This window comes from Gekko japonicus, unplaced genomic scaffold, assembly GCF_001447785.1.
Source record: "Gekko japonicus isolate JY-2015 unplaced genomic scaffold, Gekko_japonicus_V1.1 scaffold525, whole genome shotgun sequence".
Classification (NCBI taxonomy): domain Eukaryota; kingdom Metazoa; phylum Chordata; class Lepidosauria; order Squamata; family Gekkonidae; genus Gekko; species Gekko japonicus.
This window is the reverse complement of record NW_015163620.1, coordinates 465,370-489,863: the sequence shown is the minus strand read 5'-3', so window position 1 is coordinate 489,863 and position 24,494 is coordinate 465,370. Positions and strand designations below refer to the sequence as shown.

Below are 24,494 nucleotides of genomic sequence, written 5' to 3'. Positions count from 1 at the left end.
ATTAATTAAATCAAATGTTTCCATCTTTATTAAAAAATCAGGCATTGAAAACGTTTCCAAAAGAACCAACTGACTGCTTGTCCCAACCTTAAATAAAAACAGTTGTATTAAGTTCAGTTTCACTTTTTTCATCTGCAAAAATCTCTCAAACCTACACGAGTGTAGCCACAGTAAAAGGAATATTTTTAGGTTCATAGGCAGTATTATAACCTTCTTAACTAACAACAAACAACACCACAACAATTTTTTAAACCAAGTGACCTCAAACATAAGGCCAACTTTCCTGGAATACCTATTAATTATATTTCTAACTATATCAAGCTTTTTCACTCTAAAGTTGCTATAGGAAGCAAAAAAAGAGGGCTCTCTTTGGCCCGGCTCCATTTTAAGTTGCTTCGATTTTTGAATTAACTACCCTTCTTATTATCTTTGTTAATACAAGTTCCCCCCCCTCCCTGTACTCAGTGCCATAAGTTTTCACTTCTGTATTGTGACTGGCTATACACAGTAGCCAGTTAAAATTTTCCCCAATGCTATACTTTTGTTTTGTCTCGTAGTTCCAGTACGTACTTCCATACAGTTAGGAATCGTCCAGATCCGGGGAAGCTGGTCTAGAAAAGTCAATGTTCAGTGATGCAAGAAGGCCGTATCCCGACGTTATATCTTTTGCTTGCAATCTTTGGCCTTTGTAGTTCACAGTCAGAGTGCAGGGAGGGGCCCATCTATATCGAATATTGTGTTGATTAAGTTTCTCTGTAATGACTTTGAGTTCTTTCCTCTTTTGGAGTGTTTCCATAGATAAATCTAGGAGAACTAAAATTCTTTTCCCTTGGTAGAGCAAGCCTGGATCCGATCTGGATGCCTTCAAGATTATTTCTTTTGCTTGCTGATCATAGAGGGTTATCAACACATCTCTTGGAAATCTATCGTTGCGGCTTAGTTTAGGGCCCAACCTAAAAGCCTTTTCAATCTTAATTGTGGCCATGTCGTCTTCTTGTAGTTGGGAAGTTAACCATGCAGTTATAATTGATTTTAAATCGGACTCACCATTTTGAGATTCTGCTATTCCTCTTAGTTTCAAATTTCTTTCTTTCAGTCTGTTCTCCAGGAGCATAATTTTTTCACTGGCCCATTGTTCCGACTGCTGCAAGCTCCTGATTTCTTCATTCGTCGTCTCTGCTTGTTCCAGCGCTGTATCTGCTGTTTTTGCAACCTCTAACAGGTCTTCTTTTAACGATTTAAGTTGTTCGTTTATTGGTTGTAGTGCAGCTTGGATTATTGGTTGTAGTGCAGCTTGGATTTTGCTGCTAATATTCTCTTCCAGCGTTGAGATTACTGTTAAGAACTCCTGCCTCGAAAGAAGTGTTTCTGTGTTCGGCAGCGGCGATGTTGCGCCCGCCATTTTGGGATCTGTTTCTTTAGATGGAGTTAGCTTTGATGTTAAATTACCGTTCGCGAAGTGGGTCCTGATCGTCGAGGACGCTGCCGTTTGCTGCGTGCCTTTCTTTGGATTTAGTTTTCCCATCTTCGGGGGGAAAAAACGATTGTTTCGTCGGGTAGATAGAGTTTTTTGGAGCCGGGATCAGGAGCCGATCTTTTAGGCGACCGCCATCAACGTCGCGTCGCCCCGCCCCCCCCAATCTGCTACTGTCCTGATGCAACATGTAAAAGATAGCTACCTGCTAATAGCCTTGGGTGAGTAACTGGCAGCTTCTTACTTGTAGCAGAGATGAAATGATAGTAGGAATACAAGTTTCTGTGAAGTGGGTGAATGGAAGGAAATACTTCTGGGGAACAGCAGCAAGGCACTGAAATCTAGGGCACCAGTCATTATGAGACCAGCTGCAGCAGTAGTTACAGGTGTTAACTAAATTATGGTGTTGTCACTTCATTCTTCTGTAGCATCATTAAACAAAGTTTGAAGTGGTAAATATTATAACTGCTATTAAATCTTGATAATGAAAACAGCAACCTTCCATGTTACAAACAGGAGAAGCAGCATTGGAAGGAGATAAAGAAAAAGTTAGGCATGTTCTCATATAAAATCTATTTTTAAGTCACTCTCCCAAAATAGATAAAATAGGAAAAAATGTGGTAATAGCTATAAGTTATTTCAGACTTACAGACACATAGCTGGCATTAATATAATCAGAACCAGGTATACTAGCATCAGGCATTAGCTTCACTCTGTTGTTGTTATCTGTGTGGCAGAAATAAAGTTAATTTAATTTTTTAGGCTTGTTTAAAGCTGATATAACATAGTAATTAAATAACACCTCATCAGCACCCATTTTAATACAGTGATCCTCTTTCTGTTTTACTTTTGTGTAGTTTTATTTTCAGTTTCATCATATGATAATTACTCTATAAACAAGGTTCTAAGCAACATCTTTGCAATATGGCTGTGGTCACACTGACAGTTACCCATGCAGACATTCCATGGTCAGGCATCCACATTACTGTAGTGTCTCAGCCATGGAGCGTGCTGCCTGGAAATTTTTCAAAATGCATGTGTGTGCATGTGCACTCATGAGCATGCACACACAGGCACATATAGGCAATTTTTTTTAAAAAAACCCACCCTAGCAGCGGGAATGGATCTGAGTTTCAGACTGCCCAATCCGTTCTGTGTGTGCTCCCCCACGTTCAGATATCTAGCAATGCACAATGAATGCGCGGGGAAACAAAAACACCACTTGTGATGTGGTGCCTTTTTAACCTGGCTCCAAGTCGTCCCATGACAGGATGAGTATCCTGGGGGAACACCTGACAGATGTGGCTGTGCGACTGTGCCCATTTGATCTGGAGGGGAGGGGTGGTTGCATTGGACCAAACGCCTCTCATGTGATCACAGCCTTTCTGCTATCCTATCTCATGTATTCATTTTAGTGGGATGATGCAAAGCCATAAGCAGACTGCAAAGTGTGGAGTGAAGAATCTATATTTTTTCACTGCCAGTTCAGCCTTTGGGTTTCAACACATTATGGTAGACCATCTACTGGCAAATAATTCTGTTGGGTGCTGCAGCTCACTTGTTCTCTCTGTCTACTCATACAGTAATAAAAGATGAACGGATGAAAGCATTTCAAAGTTTTTGTTCACTGTATTTGTTCTCTCATCTACATATAACCTTTATATAATGTCCCAATGTGGTTCTCATTCATGTGAATATAGAGTCAATTTTTAAGCAAACATATGTTGAATGTGAACATGCTTGGATATTTAAAATAGAGTATATGCATTATACTATAAACTGAAATATTAGGGGTGTACCAGAAAAACAAAAATAATACATTATTGAAACAGGACTTTGAACATATGCATGGCAAATTAATATAGTCCATAAAAAGAAACAAATGCTGAGATTCTGCTACCACATTATACCACAGACAAACTACAAGTATATGTTTTTAACTCTTGTAAATTATGGCACAGCATATCCCCTGAACCAGCAGCAGATAACAGGAGCAGCTGCTCTGAAAAGTTAATAGCACAGAATGTGGCTACATTAACAGAGGAATGCCTTGCCCCCCATCTCACATCACAGCTAATGCTTAAAATAATAATGGCACTTCTTGTCTTATTAACTGAAAAATGAAGCAGTGTTGACTACAGAGAGACAGACTCCTGTCTCCTGCGATAAAATCTATCCTAGACTTATACGTTACTATATATTGACTCTGATCTTTAGTGGACTCTACACAGCACATTTACAAGTATACTTAAAAAAGCATCACATGGGAAAATGAATATCTTACACATTTACTTTTCAGGAGGAGAAGTCCAGGAAAAATATAAGGATTTTGATACATAGATTATATTACAAAGCTAAGAAGCCATTTGAAGCTATAGTTTCTGCACCTGCAGATTATGTGCAATGAGAATAAGCAAACACATATTTGTAGACAACTCTTAATAAAACAAAAAGGATACAAAGACAGATTTTGCTATAAGAAATTATAACATGCATATACACACTCAAACAACAGAGTGAGAATAAAGAATTCAGAACACATTTATATACTATAAAAGAAGGAATAGAGAAATCAGAAAAAAAACCATACATGGCTTGATGTTTGGAAACCGATTTTTAGACCTGTTCCAAGGCAGGTCAGCATCTGTTGCAGCGAGGTCTGGAAGAAACTTGGGAAGTTCCTATAGAATAATAGATATGTCAGATCATCTTTTAGATTTCTTCTCTATTATAAATAAATCATAACATTTTCCAATCAGTAGTGAATGGTGACAAAGAAAGCCCTAGTAATATCTAGAACTTTCATTTGTTTTTGTGACAGAATATGTGACAATGATATCAAAGTAATTGGATTCAATTGTGTTCTTTTAGTGTTAGGAAAGATTGGATGTCTGAAGTATGTTGCATTTCTAAAGACAGCTGGTAACATTACAGAAGCCTTTCACCTTACTGTCTACTCTAGTTACATCAGCAGCGTCAGATTCTGAGCTACAGAAGAGATTGTCAGCCTGAACAATCTAAGGTTATATGAACTTTCACCTTAGAAGACTGCATAAAGTCACCTTTCTGTGTTTCCATGAGGCTTTCGGAGCAGACAGCCTTTTCCTGAGTGCCTTAATGTGGCAATGATGGCCTAGTGCCTTGGTCTCACCTATCAGTAATGCATTTTCCTTAACTCCTTAGTATGAGAACGAGTAAGTACTTAATCAAGCAGGGACAACTGGCAATTTGTTATTGCTCACTGACCTCTGCCTCTGTGCAGGAAGGACAGGAATATGTATGTTGGGCATAACAAACAGTGATAAGAAAAATGATGAGTAGCTCACATCCCAGTTCAAAGTATTAAATATTATCTAAATGCAAAGGAATAGAAGTGGCATAATCAGGTCACATTAAAAACCATAAAATATACTAATAGACTTTTTAAAAAGAGAGAAGAAGCAGGGGAATAACAGGTTTAAAAATAAAATTGTTATTCTTATAATTTTCATCATTCCACCAACAGTTCTCAGCATGCTCAGGATACTGCTAACAACATTGTTTGAATCCTTGGGGTGCGGCATGACACAATATTCATATAAAAACATACATCCAAAAACCAAGAAATCAATGTTCTTCGAACTCCAAGAATTTGAAAATCGGCTCATGTCAGACACTCAGGAAAATGTCAAAACATTTAAAGGCGAAATTATATAATTCCTTTCTCCTTCCAAAACAATGTAAAGTCCATTGCAAGGAGGTGGCCCTTACAGTTTCATTGTTGCAAATTTTACACATGAAAAGCAATACAGGCTACCATTAGCGTGCATAGAGAAAAAAAGATTTCAGACATACTATTTACTTCTAAAAGATAATTAAAGGCACAAAAGACATCCTAATTATACTGACAGAGTATGCATGCTCCCCTAAGCACTTACACCTTCGAAAGTCCATTGAAGTTAGTGTGCTTAGAAGAGTGTAACTTTGCTTAGGATAGCTTCAGAAAGTAGATGTGTTGGTCTGCAGTAGAACAGCTAGATTTGAGTCCAGTAGAGAAGACACAAGCTTGTATCTGATAAAGGGAACTCTGATTCTCAAAAGCTCATATAGCAAAAATCTTGGTGTGTAAAGTGTTACTGGACTCGAATCTAGCTGTGCTTAGGATGGCGTGTTAAGTATCTGTTTGTAAAATCCTGATGATCTGAGACGGCAGCACAGATTCCCTCTACACTCCAGCATGTACTGAAATATGTTCTTCAACAGGTGCAGTACCTCATTCTTAGTCTATTGTGATCAGGGGTCATTTCGTAGAAAAAGAGGTGCAGGAGCTCATTAGCATAACTCATTTGCATATGCCACACCCCCTGACATCACCAGAAGTGTGTCAGAAGGCAACACCCACTGCTCAGGCGCCACTGGACTGTTTTGGATTGCTAGCTATTGGGGGGGGGACACACGTGCAGATCTGTCCTCGCAGAGGACGGAGAGCTTGTACCTGAATAAAACTTGGTCTTAAAGGTGCCACTGGACTGTTTTGGACTGGGGGGCAAGTGGGAGCTCTGCAGCTTACCTGGCTGTTGCTTGCTCTGACTGAGGGCTGCTGGGAGCAGGGGGTGGGGCTTCTGGCATGTGCCTGCCCCCTGGGCTCTTTACTGCCGGAGCTCCACTCCTGTGCTATCCTGCAGGAAATGACCCCTGATTGTGATATTGGTAGACAACAGGCTAACAGGAGAGGAAGCCCCTTTCTGCATCCATATTTTGCCCCAGTCTCTGAGCGCATCCTGTTCTTCTGTTCTGCATTCCCTCCCACTGTCATTTTCACTTTCTTTCGGGGCTTTCTCTTGATTTTGCATTTGTTTTACAGGAATCTGCATTCAGACCACTTTTAGAACACTGTTGCCCCGAAGCTACCAAAACTCCTTTTGCAGTGATTCTTTGTTCTCATCCACTTTCAAATCGCTAATCCTTTCCACAGTAGAATTGTTTCTGCAGGTATTTAAGTACTGCCCCTCCCTCGTTTCTGCCTTTCTCTCTTTAGGTTGACGCTCCCTCCCTGTTCTGTTTTCTTTACCTCCTTCTCCAAAGACAAAAGAGGACATGTCCTCCCACACAGGCAAACTTTTAAAAAGCCAGAGAGAACATAAGAAGGAATCAGTAAATATAAATGACACATGATGGCGTGAGCTCCTGTCTCTGGCCCCAGCTCCTGCCAACCTAGCAGTTCAAAAGCAAGAAATTGCAAGTAGATAAACAGGTACCGCTTCAGTGGGAAGGTAACAGCATTCCATGCACCTCGGTGTTTAGTTATGCCGGCCAAATGACCATGGAAATGTCTTCGGACAGCGCTGGCTCTTCGGCTTGGAAACGAAGATGAACACTGTCCCCTAGAGTTGGATTCAACTAGTTTTCGAGCAAGGGAAACTTTTACCTTTAGGAGATTCCTTGCTCCCAAATTGTCAGTCTTGTATGTGTGGGTCTGGATTTCCCCCTCCCTTCTCTTTCTTTTTGCAGAATCATGAAGGGAGGGAGGGAGGGAGGGAGGGATTTTACCTTTAGGAGATTCCTTGCTCCCAAATTGTCAGTCTTGTATGTGTGGGTCTGGATTTCCCCCTCCCTTCTCTTTCTTTTTGCAGAATCATGAGGGAGGGAGGGAGGGAGGGAGGGAGGGGTTGGCAGCCAGTTAGCTCAAAAAATGCAGGTTTTGCATGGAGATGCAGAATGTATATAGAATACACAACTAAATAAACTGGAAGAGGAAAAACCAGCGCAGAGGGAATGTGTGTGATTGTGAAGTCAACCGTTAAGGCTTGACTCATCAGATTCTCCGGAGCACACTGTCCGTGCAGAAAGGGCCAAAATTGCCCCAGAAGCTCTTTCTCATTCATTAATTATTCAGATCCAGTTTAGATGACACTTCAATCTGCTTTAAAGCTCAAAGGAACCCAAGGCAATTTACAGAATTATTGGTGGTGGTGGAAAGCCATCAAATCATAGCTACCTTATGGTAACCTTGTAGGGTTTTCTAGGAAAGAGATGTTAAGAGCTATGCTTCTGCATAGCTACCCTGGGCTTCTTTGATGGTTTCCCATCCAAATACTAACCAGGGTTGACCCTGCTTAGCTTTTGAGATCTGTTTGGGCAAGCCTGGGCCATCTAGGTTAAGGCACAGAATTATTAAAAATAATAAATTAAAAGGTCAGCATTAAAACAAAAATTAAAAAGCAATGTTAGGAATGAAAACATCTACAGAATCAACTAAAAAGCATTAAAATAGGCAAGGCAAGCTAAAAGAATAAGAAAGTAAAAATGTGATATATTAACAGAAGCAGTCAAAAGAAGTTTCATAACCATTTCAGGAGACAAAAGAAAGTTAAAAGAGATATGAAAATGTTCCATAAAGCCCAATTTAAAGACTAGGTACATACAATAGTCTTTAAGCCAATATCCAAAATTTACAGCTTTCATCCAGCAGAATAATGGTATACATTTTCACAAAAAAGGTGCCATCACAAAAAAGCCCTATCTCTCATGACTACCCTCTTTATATTGGACAATGGTGGCACAAAAAGCAGATGATCTCAGCAGTCAGGCTGGTTCATGGCCTTTCAGATTACCTGTCCTATTAATCTGGAAGCACATGGACCTTCATACAGATTTATAGTAAAATTCTATGCATGTTCACAGGGGTTTATTCCCAGATAGGTATCCATAGGATTGTTGTCCTAGACTGTAAATGCACATTCCTGGACAAGGCAATGTTATCTTGGTAAGGTACAGCAACTATTCAGCAGAATTCCCTACCTGGGGTGGGGGTCATCTTGTTATAACGAAGAAACCTTCTCTCTCTCTCTTTTTAAAAAGGGAGTTAACATCCCTGTGGCAAAAAGATTGGCTGCTTCCTCAGGTTTCAATGCTTTTGCCAGATGGTCTTCCTTTCCTCCCCAGTTTCCTCTTGGTGGTAGTGGTGGTGGGGTCTCCTGAGCCTGGCTCCAATTTCCTCGTTTCCATTCCTGGGCTGCAGCTTCCTCTGTTGCTAAGGGTCGGACAGGTAGCGATGGAGGCCAAACTGATGAGGCAGAGGTTAGTTCACACTCATTCCTTCCTCTGCCCAGCTCATTCCTGGGTTTGGCCTGGCTATGTTAAAGGTGATGGGTCTACATGTCTTGGAGGATTTGGGAGTAAGTTCTGGCCCTGCTGGTGGACCTCTTGATGGTGCCTTGGTTTTCGCCACTGGGTGACACGGGCAGTGGTGTCTGGGGTAGTGGTGCTCTGTATTCTTGGTGCTTAGAAGGCAACAGTGGAGTTCTGGCCCCACTGGTGGACCTCCTGATGGTGCCTGGGTTTTGGCCACTGGGTGACACAGAGTGTTGGACTGAATGGCCCATTGGCCTGATCCAACATGGCTTCTCTCTCTCTCTCTTTTTTTAAAAGTACCCGTTAGGGACACTTTTATTACTTTTCATATTATACACAAATCAACATACATACAACATATAACAAACATCCACTTACATACATAACACATACAAAGAGATCAGTAACTCTATTACCATATTTAACAATTTTCTTAAATCACTTTCTATAGGTTTGCTTAAGTTTCTGTACACTCTTATCTTTTTACCATAGTTTCTAATTAACTAAACAAGATTAGTAATACCAAAATTTCCATTACTTTAAACTATGCATTTATATTGTACCAGTCATACAGTTTCTTCCACGTCTTTTGAAATGTTGGGTCTGTTGTCCCTCTCATCAACGATGACAATTTGTCATTTTCAGCCATCATCCAACATGGCTTCGCTTATGTTCTCTGTATTCTTGGTGCTTGGGGGCAACAGTGGGAAGGCTTCTGGAGTTCTGGCCCAGCTGGTGGACCTCCTGATGGCCACTGTGTGACACAAGCTGTTGGACTGGATGGGCCATTGGCCTGATCCAACATGGCTTCTCTTATGTTCTTATGTTATGTTAATAGTGTGGCACAATGTGCCTCCAAAATTTCTGCACTACTAAAATGGTATTTTTGACCTTGAAGTGGAATAAACAGCTCTATATGCCATACTTTTTAGAAGTATCTTCTGGTGAGTCCATTATTAAATGCAGAACAGAAGTGCTAAAGGACCAAACAGCTCTATATGCCGTACTCTTCAGAAGTATCTTATGGTGAGTAATTATTAAATGCAGAACAGAAGTGCTAAAGGACCATGACTGGGAGTCTTTAGGAGATACTATTAATCTTCTCACCCTTTTGTTATTCTCTGAAAGGATGAAATGTTATCATCTAATAGCATAAGTGCCAATTGATTTTTTCTTCATTATTCACAGATCCAGACAGCAAGCTATTCATGGCAAATGTATAAATCCTGAAATAATAAAGTCATTGGAGACTGACAAATGATTTTTGGAACAGAATGTGTGTGCTAGAAATGATGAATACAATGCTTCTAAGATAACAAATAGGGAATGTATTGTGAAATGTTATAAACTTGATAGCTATAGAAAAAGTTTCTTGCAACAGCAATGGAAGCCCAAGGCTTAAGCATAGTTTCTATCTGAAGTAGTTATTACATAAATGTTATGAAAGTTTTGGAAGATCTTTCTGTTTTCAACAGGAGTCGACTTGCAGTGCCATTGAGTTAGACATTGCTGGTTGTTATAAAATGGTTTGCAAACCATTGTAAACTACTCCTGTGATTCTCCATTGAGATGAATGGGAACTGAAAAACACTGTAGTACCCTTGAGTAACTTCCCTTTATTTCAAAGAAGTCTGTGCATGGAAACTGCTTGGAAGTACGGAAAGTTTCTGTATGAATGTTATGTTTTTGTGCATTATGTAACTGCTCAGTGATAAATTTTATTTTGCCATACACTGTTTTCATTTTCCTGTACAGTGCTGCAGTCATAGACTACTGATTACTCTTTAAAAGCTACAGGTGCCCACAGGAAGTAAAAGGTTCTCACCAGCTGGTTTACATATTACTTGCCAGCTTCATACGATGGAGCAGGAATACACCCCCTCCTTCCTTCTACAGTGCAAATGACATAATTTACAATCCAGGCCTCCAAATGAATGCCCAGTTATACAGTCCTGTTTGCACTATATCCCTCTCCTCCTTACCCTAAATAGAAGAGGAAATCATGTGAATGAGGCTTCCGTATGATCAGTTATTCATGTGGAACCCGCATCTTACCCACTATGTAGTCTCTGTGGTAGACAGGATATGGTACATCACTTCTCCATCATGTGAAGGTTCCAGGTAATGTATGAAGTGATGCTAAATTACTAACATCCTCATCTTGATTAATCAGTGAATCAGGATTGCATCCAAAGAGTTTTTAATCAACAACCTATGTAACTGCAAAACAGTCACATTACAGTAATGGATCTACTCCTTAAGAAGACTATGACTGAGGACTGCAGTCAGGGGCTGTATATAGTAACATCTAACAATGCTCCTTATCATGTTGCAGTGCTACTATATGTTCATAAAATCTAGTAACTGTTCACATCCAGTGTGCATCAGAACCAAAGGCAACTTTATTTAAGATGTAAACTAGTGTTTCTCAATTTTTTATCGTGAGCCCCCGTCTGCTGGCATCCCTTTCATTAGTTCTGCAGATATCCTTAAAACACAGTTGTGTGAATGCAGCTTACTCCTGTGAGCAAAAGTCTGCAGACTTTTGCACAAATCCAACACTGGTATTAGAAAATGATTCAAATATTTTATTGCTTCAAAAATATCCTTACAGAGAAACTCCTTTGGAACAAACCAGCAACTCTTCTCAAACCGTGTTAGGATTATCGAACATGTGGTCATCCCAGAAATCCAATATGAATAAATTAGGGTCCTCTCTTAGTGGACAGTCCTCTTAGCTGGTGAGGAGAGGAAGGCTTAGTGTTCCCAGGAACCTTCCATTAAATTACACAAACAATAGTTGGTGGTGGTGGAGGAAAGTGTTAGCAAGCCACAGCTGACTTCTGGCAACTCCATAGGGTAATTCAAGGCAATAGATGTTTGGAGGTGGTTTGCAATTGCCTGCCTCCACATCACAATATTCCCAAATCCCAAATAATCGGGTTTGCCGAATTTTTCCAGCTCCATTATATCCTATGGGGACCATTATAGGCTATAATAGAGAATTGATCTGGGGGTATCTGGGGCTCTAGAAGGGCTGTTTTTTGAGGCAGAGGCACTAAATTTGCAGCATAGCTGGTGGCTAGTGCCTCTCCTCAAGCTCCCCCTGCCCAGTTTAAAAAAGATCGGACCCCCCTGGACCTATGGGCCTCCAAAGAAGGTGCCCCTATTCCAGTGGAGGAGGGAAAAGGCATTTAAAGGGTCCCTTTAAATGCCTTCTCCAGGCCACACAACTCCATGGCGAGTGAACTCTGAAGGCATTTAAAGGGTCCCTTTAAATCCCTTCTCCAGGCCACACAACTCCATGGCGAGTGAACTCTGAAGGCATTTAAAGGGTCCCTTTAAATCCCTTCTCCAGGCCACACAACTCCATGGCGAGTGAACTCTGAAGGCATTTAAAGGGACTGAGAGCCCTTTAACTGCAGCTATCTGGCAGTCCCAAAAAATCCCAAATATTTTTGGGATTTTTCAGATTGGCTATTTATGGATTGCTGAATAAGTAGCCCATGGGTTAACTGGCTGAAAAAATACCCGAAAAATATGATAAAGTATTTTTTGGGTATTTCTTCAGTTTGGTATATGCCAAATGCACACCCCTAGTCATGACCCTGGTATTCCTTGGTGGTCTTCCATCCAAATACTAGCCAGGGCCAACCCTGCTTAGTTTCTGAGATCTGATGAGATTGGGCTACCCTGGGCTACCTAGATCAGGGCTAGTATTTACAGTACTTAAAAGGACCATTTTAAGAAACATTGCTCTATCACTAGTCACAAGGATAATCAATTCTAGTGTCATTGTATAAATATTTCTCATCACATTGCAATGAGAAGATAACAGTACCTAAATGTGTGTAACATTACTTTCTAAACAATCAGACTGGTAATTGGGCACTGATGATCAATGACAGTGTCCTTCACAGCCTTGCCTGCTTAAAATGGACATGAAATATGACGCATGAACCAAATGAAGGCCTCACAATGTTGTGACAACTGCTGGTAACATACCGAAAATTCTTCTTGAAACTTTAGGTTGTTGTTTGAACAAAGCTCTTCAACATGTTGTAGAAAACATTTCTTGCTTATTGGCCTGGAAATAAAAAGTCAGCATTAGCTCGTGGGTCCCTTTGCCTACCAAAAAAGCCTGTTTAATCACCAGGATGTTACAATTCAGGTACACAATTAAAAAAAAGTTGTATGAGCCATTCACTTAAGTTGCAATTATTGTGAAATAATAGCTTATTGTTTTTAAATATCCCTTGATTTTGTTGATGTAGCACTACTTGCTAAGTACAATCTTTGTTTCATAAGTCTGGTTTCTTCAGATGCGGTCTTTTGATACTTATATATGTTTACAAAGTCACCTTTCAATTCAGTTCAAGCACATAATACTTCTTTTGTCACACAAAAACCATTTTATACAATGCAGGGCTTTAGTCATATAAAATATAGCAGTGACTTCATTCCCATAATGACATGGTTTTTAAAACCCAAGGAGTTAAATATCCCTGTATTACTTGCCAAGCTAAAACACAGACATGCAGGCTTCACCCCAGAGAGAGAGAAAGCATTTCTCCAGTTACCATGCAATTAGTCATGCTTTTATGATTTACACACAGCTTGGAGCTTTTTCTAATAAGTATACAAAAAGGAGCCACACTTTATTATTAATCAAACTAGCAAATCTATAGCCACAATATGAAAATCGGCAATCAACTTACTTGATGGATTTTCTATAACTAAGTAACCTGCAACAGAGATTATGTTACATGCGGTAAGTTGTGAGTAAGACAATATTTTGCATTCCAGTCAAATTCTAGATGCAACTAAGGAGTCAGAAATGCACTCGCTATTGCAAATGATTCAGTTTTAAAACATATGTTTGCTTCCTCTTAAGGAATATCAAAGCAACTATGCCAATAACAAAACATGCTTAAGATATTTATTAGCCTGGGAAACAGATTTTTGGCACTATGGATAATCTAGTTTGATATGACTGATATAAATATAAGTCATAATTGGTAGCTTTACAGAGGAAAGTTTACAGTATTTCACTTTTCATATTCTTTTCAAACTCCTCTCCTCACAATGGGCAATTCCCCCCCCCCCACATACCCAGGGCAGTTTGTTTATCCTAACTGAATATGGCATGACATATCATAGCACTGTTGCTCTCTACAGAGAGTGTTTTTAAAGCACACTTTATGTTTAGAGGAACTATGACATACACACACTTAACAAATGCATATAAGCTTGGTTTCTTTCTGAATTTATTCTAAGCTGCACAACTCCTAAATAAATGTAGTTATTTGCACGTACAGTCCATCTTTCATATTGGGACTCAAGATGCATTCAAGTCACCAGTGGCTCAAGTCTTGAGCTTGGGTACAGGCAAAGCTGTTTGAAGATCCAGTTCCCTTTCAACCAGGCTACTATTTCCCTAACAGTTTTGCAAAGTAAAGCCTGTACCCCCTAATTTGAAAAATATTGACGGCACTTCAGAAAATCTGGCTTCTGGGATAACTTCCAATTTTCTAAAGACAGGGTGTATACTAGGCTGAAAGTAGCAAATTATCACTCTCTTATGTACTGTACTGCTTCTGGCATGGCATTTCCAGATTAGGGGGAGAATACCTGAAAAGATGCAACCAATTTAAGATTTAAATTGTAAAATCTGTATTGGAATATGAAATATAATACAATAAATACAAAATATGTTTAAGGGGGTCATATTTACAAATGAGATGCCCAAATACGAAATCTTGTGAGGGTTTTGGGAAACAGAGAATAATTATCTAAAGTATACTATTTACTCCAATAGGCCCTTTTGAATAGACTTCCTACATACTTTTTCACCATAAAGAAGGTAAATCTCCATTACCAGTGATAGTTCTGGTCACCTTTTTTGGGCACTTCACCTAAGGTATGTACTGACTTTAGTGAAATTGGCATCTTCCCTTTTTTTTTGGCTTTGTGTGCTGATATCAATGGGAGATGTTAGAAATTCAATTGTGGCAGCCACCATGTTCAGGCTGCCGAAACCGCAGATCTGCACTCTGGATAGATAATGAATGAGGTAGTTATCATAACAGACACTAAAAAGTGTTGGAGAAACAATAAGTAAAACAGTAACCCTTGATATATTAAGAGCTTGGGATGCTCTACTTGTAATAATACAATAGTAATATTAAAGTTTACTTAAAACATCCTTTCAAGGGTATCATCACTGGAGAATAATTTTCAAGTGGTTTTAAAAGGGATGGAAGAACAAGTAACAATAATATGCCAATAGAGAAATCCACTAGGAAATCCACTCATGGCAGAAACTCAGTGTATAAATCTAATAAAAGAATCTCAGGTAAAAATCATTTTAAAAACAGGAAAAGGTAAATATAACTCAGTCAACCAAATAACATTAATAAAACTTACTTAAACTGCTATGGTGGCAGCAGCAACAGAATTATGCTGCTACTAAACCAAACAGGCTTTTGCAAAAACAAACAAAAAACCCTGAAAATAGCTTGCTTCAGACATTTCCATGTGTGTGCACTGAATCTCCCAGCATCCATATGTTAAGCGGAAGGTCTGGATACCTTCATTTGTATCTATATGATTAATTACATTTACATTTAAGCATATGCCCACAGGTTCTTCTAGACAATTGGGAATGCTGTAACAAGGAATATCCACAATCATACACACCTGTGCATGTAGTCTCTGTTCAGACCTTATGCTGAACATGGAATGGCTGGGCATGACCTGTAGGTGCAATCCTGTTCTCCGCTACATGTGTTTAGGTGTAAATAGGGCTAATATTTGTCTAAAGAAGGCTAACATTCTTAAAGAACTTCACTATTTCTCCATGAGGAAACCAGGTGATTTATTTAAAAAATAAAATCTTAAAAACACTTAAACAGGAAATATACTAATTTTTACAACTGGGAAATAATTTGCCTTCAGTGGAATTAAATACGACTTCAGATTGACTGAATTCTTGTCTGTGCTTGATCTGTTCTATATAACAGTTCACATGATTAATGTAAGCAACTTAGTTGTGAAGATTCTGGTCCCATCCTGTAGAATTTAAGAAAGAGTAATAAGGATGCTAACATGTTCCTTCTACAAATTCAGTGCTGTACTCAGCAGACATGATCATTAATTGACGTCTTTGAGTAAAACATCCTGATCCATCAAACAAAATCCACATATGGAAACTGGCTTCTAAACAAGAATCATTCTGATGGATCAGGTTCCATGTATGCAAAATGACTGTCTGAATAGCTTTCTTAAATCAGACAGAGAGAAAGAACCAATGAGAGAGAGAGAGAGAGAGCGCCAGGAGTGAAGTGGATGAAAAGATTTGATTAAGGGTATATACATATGAGAGGGGATTTAAGAAAGAAATTCCTTACAGAAAGAAAATGCAGAGCTAAGTAGAGGTGTGTGTGTATGAAGTGCTGTCAAGTCACTTCTGACTTATGGAGACCCTATGCATTAATGGCCTCCTATTGTTAACAGCCTTGCTCAGAGCTTGCAAACTGAGGGAAGTGGCTACCTTGACTGAGACAATCGACCTCATGTTGGGTCTTCTTTTCCTGCTGCCTTCAACTTTTCCTAGCCTTATTGTCTTAGGTGGGGTTTTGTAAAGTGAGGTAATTTAGAAAAGGAAGACAGTAGTGATAGGAAGGTTTACTGTTGTGTATTTTGAATTTTTTTCTCTTTGATTGATTTACATTTTTTCCTAGTCTTCGGCTGTATTAAAAGAAATAAATAGTCTGAACTGTATGTGTTTCTTAAAATAAAATTTGTTTTTAGCTATTCTATAAACATGCCCTAACAGTTCTTCTGAACACTAAGATTAATGGTTTCAGGGTAAGCCTTAGTTACCAAATGTGGGGTTTAATGGAATGTGGATTCACTGTGATCCTGGTGGCAGCATATTTTGTAGGAAGTGAAAGTGACAAGAAAACAGACTTCATTTAAGTGAGGGAAGTATCATACCCAGACCCAATTTGTATAGTCCATAATATGTGGACTGGGGAAACTCAAAGCACAGTCCTAACCAGAAATACACCCTTTTAAGTTCACTGGAGTCAATGGACCTTGAAACTCTGTTCAGCATTGAAATGTGTTATCAAATATTAGACCGTTCACATCTATTCTGTAAAGGAAATGTTAACTTAATAAGGACACAGTTATAGTGAGCTTGAAAAAAGCAGGAGGTTGTCTATCATATATATGCTTTGGTCATTTCCCCCCTGATTGTACTATGATTTTATTTTTTAAAAATATACAAAAATCCACGTGTCAGTGCTTTATTATGCAGTCATACACATTTATCTCCATGAAGGAACAGTGATTTAAAATTTGTCAAGAGACTATCATCCCACTGGAGTTTGAAGAACACAACATAAGAACATAAGAGAAGCCAATGTTGGATCGGGCCAATGACCCATCCAGTCCAACATTCTGTCATACAGTGGCGAAAAATACCAGGTGCCATCAGGAGGTCCAGCAGTGGGGCCAGGACACTAAAAGCCCTACCACTGTTGACCCCCCCCCCCAAGCACCAAGAAGACAGAGCATCACTTGCCCCGGAGTCCCTATCTATACCTTGTGGCTAATAGCCACCGATGGACCTCTGCTCCATATACTTATCTAATTCCCTCTTGAAGCCGTCCATGCTTGTAGCTGTCACCACCTCTTATGGCAGTGAATTCCATGTGTTAATCACTCATTGGGTGAAGTATTACTTCCTTTAATCTGTTTTAACTGCTCAGCAATTTCATGAAGTGCCCACAAGTTCTTTTATTGTGAGAAAGGGAAAAAAGTACTTTTTTCTCTACCAGCTCTATCCCACGCATAATCCTATAAACCTCGATCACGTCACCCCTCAGCAAAGCTAAAGAGCCCCAAGTGCTTTAACCTTTCCTCATAGGGAAAGTGTTCCAACCCTTTTATCATTCGAGTTGGCCTTTTCTGCACTTTTTCCAAAGCTATAATATCCTTTTTAAGGTGTGGTGACTAGAACTCTACACAGTATTTCTAATGATCACAATCCTCACTGGTTTTCACCACCCTGAACAACTTTGTATCATCCGCAAATTTAGCCACTTCACTGCTTACTCCCATCTCCAAATCATTAATGAACAAGTTAAAAAGCAGTGGACCAAGTACTGATCCCTGCGGTACCCCACTGCTTACCACCCTCCACTGAGAAAATTGCCCACCTACACTCACTCTCTGTTTTCTATGAACTAGCCAGTTTTTGATCCATAAAAGGACTTGTCCTTCTATCCCATGATTTTTGAGCTTACTTAGGAGCCTTTGATGAGGAACTTTATCAAAAGCTTTCTGGAAGTCAAGGTAAATAATATCTATTGGATCCCCCTTGTCCACATGTTTGTTCACCCCCTCAAAGAACACTAACAGGTTAGTGAGACAAGATCTTCCCTTACAGAAACCGTGCTGAGTCTGCCTCAATAGGTTTTGTTCATCTATGTGCCTACTAATTCTTTCCTTAATAATGGTTTCCACCAATTTACCCGGTATCGACGTCAGACTGACTGGCCTGTAATTTCCCGGATCTCCTCTGGAACCCTTTTTAAAGATGGGAGTGACATTAGCTACCTTCCAATCCTCAGGAATGGAGGCAGATTTTAAGGAAAGATTACATATCTTTGTCAGGAGATCTACAAGTTCACATTTGAGTTCTTTCAGAACTCTCGGATGTATGCCATCTGGGCCTGGTGATTTTTCAGTTTTTAAGTTGTCTATCAGTTTTAGGACCTCCTCTCTCGTCACCTCAATCTGACTCAGGTCTTTCAACACCCCTCCTGAAATCAGTGGTTCTGGAGTGGGCAAGCACTTCTCATCTTCCACAGTGAAGACGGAGGCAAAAAATGCATTTAGCTTCTCAGCCATTTCCCTATCATCCTTCAATACTCCTTTTACCCCTTGGTCGTCCAAGGGCCCCACTGCCTCCCTGGCTGGTTTCCTGTTTCTAATGTATTTGAAGAAAGTTTTATTGTTGGTTTTTACGTTTTTTGCTATATGCTCCTCATATTCCCTTTTTGCCTGCCTGACCTCAGACTTGCATTTTATTTGCCATAGCCTGTGTTCCGTTTTATCAGCCTCACTGTGACTAGCTTTCCACTGCTTAAAGGAATTCTTTTTACTTTTTACAGCCTCCATTACTCTGTTTGTTAACCATGCAGGCTTTTTCCTATACCTGTTTGTGCCTTTCCTAACCTGCGGAATATATATTTTTTGAGCTTCTAGGATCGTAGTTTTAAATAGATCCCAAGCTTCCCCAATTGTTTTGACCCTTTCTACTTTTCCTTTCAGTTTCCTCCCCACGTGTCCCCTCATATCAGAGAAATTACCCCTTTTAAAGTTAAAAATGGTTGTGTGAGTCTTTTTGGCCAATTCTCTATTTGTACAAATGATGAACTCAACAACATTATGATCACTGTTTCCAAGCGGTGCAATCACTTTTACATCTCTCACCAGGTCTTGAGTGTTACTTAGGACCAAATCAAGGATCGCCTCTCCCCTGGTAGGTTCCGTGACCATCTGCTCCATAGCACAGTCATTTAGAGTGTCTAGAAACTCAATCTCTTTTTCCCGGCTAGAACACATATTGACCCAATCAATGTGTGGGTAGTTAAAATCACCTATTATTACACAGTGTTTTTGTCTAGTTGCTATCTTTAAGGCATTCATCATTTTATAATCCTCCTCTATCTTTTGATCTGGTGGGCGATAACAAACTCCCAGTGTTAAGTTTCCTTTTGGCCCCCCTATTTCAACCCATAGAACTTCCAGAAGCGAATCCAATTCACTTAGCCTCTCAATCTTTCTAGACTTTATACCCTCTCTGACATACAGAGCTACCCCACCTCCAACCCTTCCCCCCCTATCCTTCCGATATAATATATAACCGGGAATCACTGTGTCCCACTGATTTTCCTCATCCCACCAAGTTTCAGAAATACCCACAATGTCTATTTTTCCCTCCCTCACCAAGCACTCCAACTCCCCGATTTTACCTCGGACACTTCTAGCATTTGTATAGAAACAGCTGTAATTTCCCTTACAAGTTAAGCCTGCATCCTTCCTCTTGCTATCTCGAGTCGTTGTCCGGCAGTCCATGTCACCAGCCATGGCCTCTGTGGACAATTTCAATCCACCTCCCTGTAGAAAAGCAACAGGTACCCCCTCATCTCTCTGAGATGAGCCAACCCGAACCAGAGACTTTTCATCTCCTGTCGGCTTTCTCCCAATATTCAGTTTAAAAACTGCTCCGCCACCTTTTTGATTTTAAGCACCAGCAGCCTGGTTCCTGGAGGCCGTCTCTTTTGTACAGTTCCCTCTTGTTCCAAAAAGCATCCCAGTGCCTAACAAACTTGAACCCTTCCCTCTTACACCATTGTCTCATCCACACATTGAGACTCCTGATCTGTGCCTGTCTCTCTGGCCCTGTGGAACAGGTAGCACTTCTGAGAAGGCTACCTTGGAGGTCCTGGCCTTGAGTTTCCTGCCCAGCAGCCTAAATTTCTCCTCCAGGACCTCACGACTGCATTTTCCCACATCGTTGGCGCCGACATGCACCACGACCACTGGCTCCTCCCCAGCACTATCTACCAGCCTATCTAGAACACGCGTAATGTCAGCTACCTTTGCACCAGGCAGGCAAGTCACGATACGGTCAGTATGCGGGTTTGCCACCCAGCTGTCTACCTGCCTAACAATCAATTCACCAACTACTAAGAGCCCCTCTCCCACCCTGCCCAGGGATGGTTCCTTGGTACAAAGGGATACCCGTTCACCAGCTGAAGAAGAGGTCCCTTCTGAGGGCACATTCCCCTTATCCTCAGCACAGTGCCCTGTTTCCCCTTGACCCTCATGCACCCTGACAGCAGCGGGGCTGCCAGATCGAGTGGGTTTTTTAAAAAAAACAAATTTAAAAACAAATTTTAACTGATCTATTTCTATACCAAAGACGGTGTCCATGTCCCTCTACTATTATATGCAGACGACATGGTACTACTGTCCTGCTCCAAAGTTGGCTTAAAGCATTTACTAAAGAGATGCCTTTCATATTTTACAACAAATAAATTACTTCTAAATCATGAAAAATCAAAAATACTTGTATTTTCCAAAACCTGGAAACTATTCAAATGGACAATTGGAGGCAAACCAATTGAACAAGTAATTTTTTTTAAATATTTAGGTTTGCACTTGCAGTATAATGCACCTTGGTCTGTGCAACGAAATTCAGTAATAAATAAGGCTAACGACAATTCCTCCACCATCTCCCAATTTTTCTACACTAGAGGCAATCAATTCATACTATCTGCATTAAAAGTCTTTAAGGCCAAAGTAATTTCACAACTCATGTATGGTATTCCAATATGGATAGGTGCACTCAATGGTACCATCAAATGTGTTCAATCCAAATTTCTCCGAAAGATCATGGGAATGCCATGCTGTGTACCTTACGCAGCTTTATGTTTAGAAACTGGGTTAAATTCTGTGGAATCTGGTGCATGGCTTATGACAGTAAAATATTGGCTGCGTCTTCATTACAATGTAGACCAAGGGAACCTTATACAAAAATGCTCATAGAGTCAAATATGTCCAAATGGCTATCACGCATTGAGAATAAAATAACTGCCATGTGTATCCCACTGGACTCACTGTTCATGCTCCCATTTACAGGCGCTTTTCAGATGATTAAACGTAGAGTCCTCGACATTGCAATACAAAGGCTTTACAATTTAGCCAACAAATCTTGTTCCCCCCTGAACTTTAAGATTCCCCTAACGGTAGGCCGAATGGCCCCTTATCTATCTGGTATACAAGTACCGGAACAGCACAGAGCCTTTTCTCTAGCAAGATTCAATGTAATACCATCAGCAATCTTGCATGGGAGATATAACAATATAGTTGCAATTCTGGATGTATTGAAACTGTTTCGCATATTGGTTTACCTTGTCAATTTTATGTGGATTTACATGTTAGATATTTAAACTCTATTTTAGCCAACATGACGAACCTTCCTGATGCTTTAAAAGTGCACCGTCTTCTAAATGACTGTTCTGGAAATATCAAAGAACGTAGCCATGGCCATGTTCAGACTGGCAGTTTGCCCCGATATAGGCACGTTTCAGAAACGTTCCACAACCGGATTAAAGGGGCCGTTCAAACAGGCACATCTGTCAGGCGTTCCCCACCCATACTCAACCCGTCTTATAACGCTTCACTCCCGAGTTTAAAAGATACCTGGTGAAAGTGGTAGCAAACCCTGGAAAGCGCGATTATCCCTCGTCCATTCCGCACCAACAAAGTGTGAATGCCGAAAGCTGCAGTTTTCTTATGCGCTTATGTGCATAAGTGCAAATCTCCAGATTACCAAAAAGAAAGCCGCGCCTTACAGCCATGCCTCTGGGCCAACAGTGTGAACGCTCTCTTGTGCCTCCTCCCGGTATGCTCCCGCATCAGTCGCTGCAGTGTGAATGGGAAAACCCAGAACAGTTTGTTCTGGCTCTTTTTTGCCACGACTCCCTCCTGCTTCAAACTGCCAGTCTGAACTCGGCCCATGTTTTTACAATCAACGATAAAGCTACATCAGGAAAACTTACAATGAGTAATTGCTTTATTCTACATTATGTTTTATATGTATGGTTATACTTGGTTTTAAATGTGTGTATGTATATGTATGTGTGTGTGTGTGTGTGTGTATATACACAGTAATCCTTTTAAAGGTATTTTATGCCAATAAAGGTCAACTGACTGACCGACCGACCAAAGACTGTGGCTTATGAACATATTTTTTTTTTGTCTTGAATGATAGGTGAGATTAGCTGAAATTTCAATTCAGAGTGACTTTCTCCCCTTCCACCCTCATTTGAGTTCTTTGTCTAGATTCAGAAAAAAACTCATTTATTTATGTTGGCAATGGTGAATGAAGTTTATGTTGTCACACAGAATCAGCTTACTCCTTAGGTCAGTCAGTTGAAATCCACCGGGAATTGAGACTTGTTCAGTGGAAACCACAGAAATGAATACGTAGACTAAAGGCTTAGTTCATAAGCACAACAAGCACTTGCTAGAAATAACTAGAGAACTAATTTTCAACAACCTAATTGAGAGCTTCATCAGGCTAACCCTTTAAGGACAGCACAGAACTATAATTCCTTATGAAAGGGCCCCATAATATTCTTTATCTAACAACCAGAGTGTAGCTCAGTGTTAGACTTTAGATTACTTCACAGTAGTCAAGACATTCATATGCACAAGAAAACTTGGATTCTATGACTATATTCTGTAGCTGCTTTGTTCTGGCCTCATCGCAGCTCACTTCCTTTGCCACTAGTACTTCCATTTCAGCAAGATCAATGTTTATCAATATGCCTTGAGCAAATGGAAGTATTCGTGACACAGGAAGTGAACTGTGTTGCAGCTGGGCTGAGGCACAGGCAGAACAGTCACAGGAACCAAAACAATTAATTTTATTACTGACGTTTTGATCTGGAAACGCTAATATTAGCACTGAAAATTTCAGAAGTGTGGCTGTCTTGGGGGGGGGGGACCCCTAGTAAAAGTGTTCCAATTTGGATCAAAGCTGTGGAACACATGGAGAAGGGGCTCACATCATTTTCCCAACTTGAAACAATCCTGGGGGGAGGCTGCTATTTGGGCTGCTGGGAAAACCCACAAGTTTGCCCCTAGGTTTCTCCAACAAACTGAATAATGCACTCTAGTGCCACTGCAGATCAGGAAACTGGCACAGGGGACGAAGGCAGAAGCTCCTTCACACATGTTGCAGTATTTAACAATTGAGGAGAACTGGCAAGACACATATGAGACAGGATAAATAGTAGAGAATCTAGACCCTATCTGTATACTCCATATTGTATGAAGAGACCATTTGTCCACTATCAAAACTCAAATGATCATATTTTGTATTGTAAATTAACTGTTTGCAATGAACTCCTTGTAGAGATTCTCCAGAAATTGTATTATAGGGAGATTCTAAACTATTTGCAGGTAAATCTGAGTTTAGTAAACATTACAAATAAGATTTGCAAAGTTTAAATTTAAACTTTTAAAAGGATTTCTATCACTTTATCACAGGTAAAAAGGTCACTGGAATCTACTCTTGAGAGCCTTTCTAGATGATTTTTTTCACACTATAAATGTGCAGCTGTTACTCAGCTGTTGAATGTGATCCCCATGTCTTTTAACAGAGTACTTCTTCTAACAGTAGCACGTCTGTTGTGGACCTTTGAAAAGAAAAAGAAAGTAGTGAACACTGGCAAAAATTCCCTTCTGCCATATGAAAATTGATCTGCCATAGCGTGATTTTTAAAAATGTATTTTTTGAAAACAGTTTGCACCATTATATCTGGTTATGTGCCACTTTCTCCTCTGTTGTTTTTTTTAAAGCAGAGAACAATTATTTTCCCCTCAGGAAGGCTTTCCCTCAGCATTCATTGCATGGGAATAGAACATTATACTTCTAATTCTTGATCAATCATAATACTCATATAGGAGTATTGATAAAATCTGGATAATCCTGTCATCTGGAAGGGCCCTTTATTATTTACAAATCAATGGTCCAGAATTATGAACTTCAAACCCAGGACAAAAATATTAAAAAATGTACCTAGGCATTCCGAAATAAACATTTATGTTTGATAAAGTCAGTAAGGCATAGTATCACACAAGTGAACACAGCACATTAGAAATCACACATGGACTCTTCAGCCATGCAGTAACTTACTGGATGACAAATATCTCCTTGCGTCTAAAGAAAAAGGAGGAATATCTGGAAATAAAACCCATTTATAATTAAGTATTCAAAGGTGAGATAAAATGTGGCATTAATTAAAGTGCTGACTTT

The 24,494-nt window shown here is 39.9% G+C and overlaps 1 protein-coding gene across 1 annotated transcript in view; it reads right to left on the bottom strand.

Moving 5' to 3' along the window:
• PTPRQ (protein tyrosine phosphatase, receptor type Q) overlaps positions 1–24,494 on the bottom strand; it is a 204,611-nt gene that overhangs the window by 19,022 nt on the left and 161,095 nt on the right. The window contains exons 50-53 of the mRNA XM_015407447.1: positions 13,306–13,332; positions 12,593–12,674; positions 4,065–4,155; positions 2,124–2,200 (exon numbers count right to left, since the gene is read on the bottom strand). Coding sequence (XP_015262933.1) covers positions 2,124–2,200; positions 4,065–4,155; positions 12,593–12,674; positions 13,306–13,332 — 277 coding nt within the window. The remainder of the gene's footprint in view (positions 1–2,123; positions 2,201–4,064; positions 4,156–12,592; positions 12,675–13,305; positions 13,333–24,494) is intronic.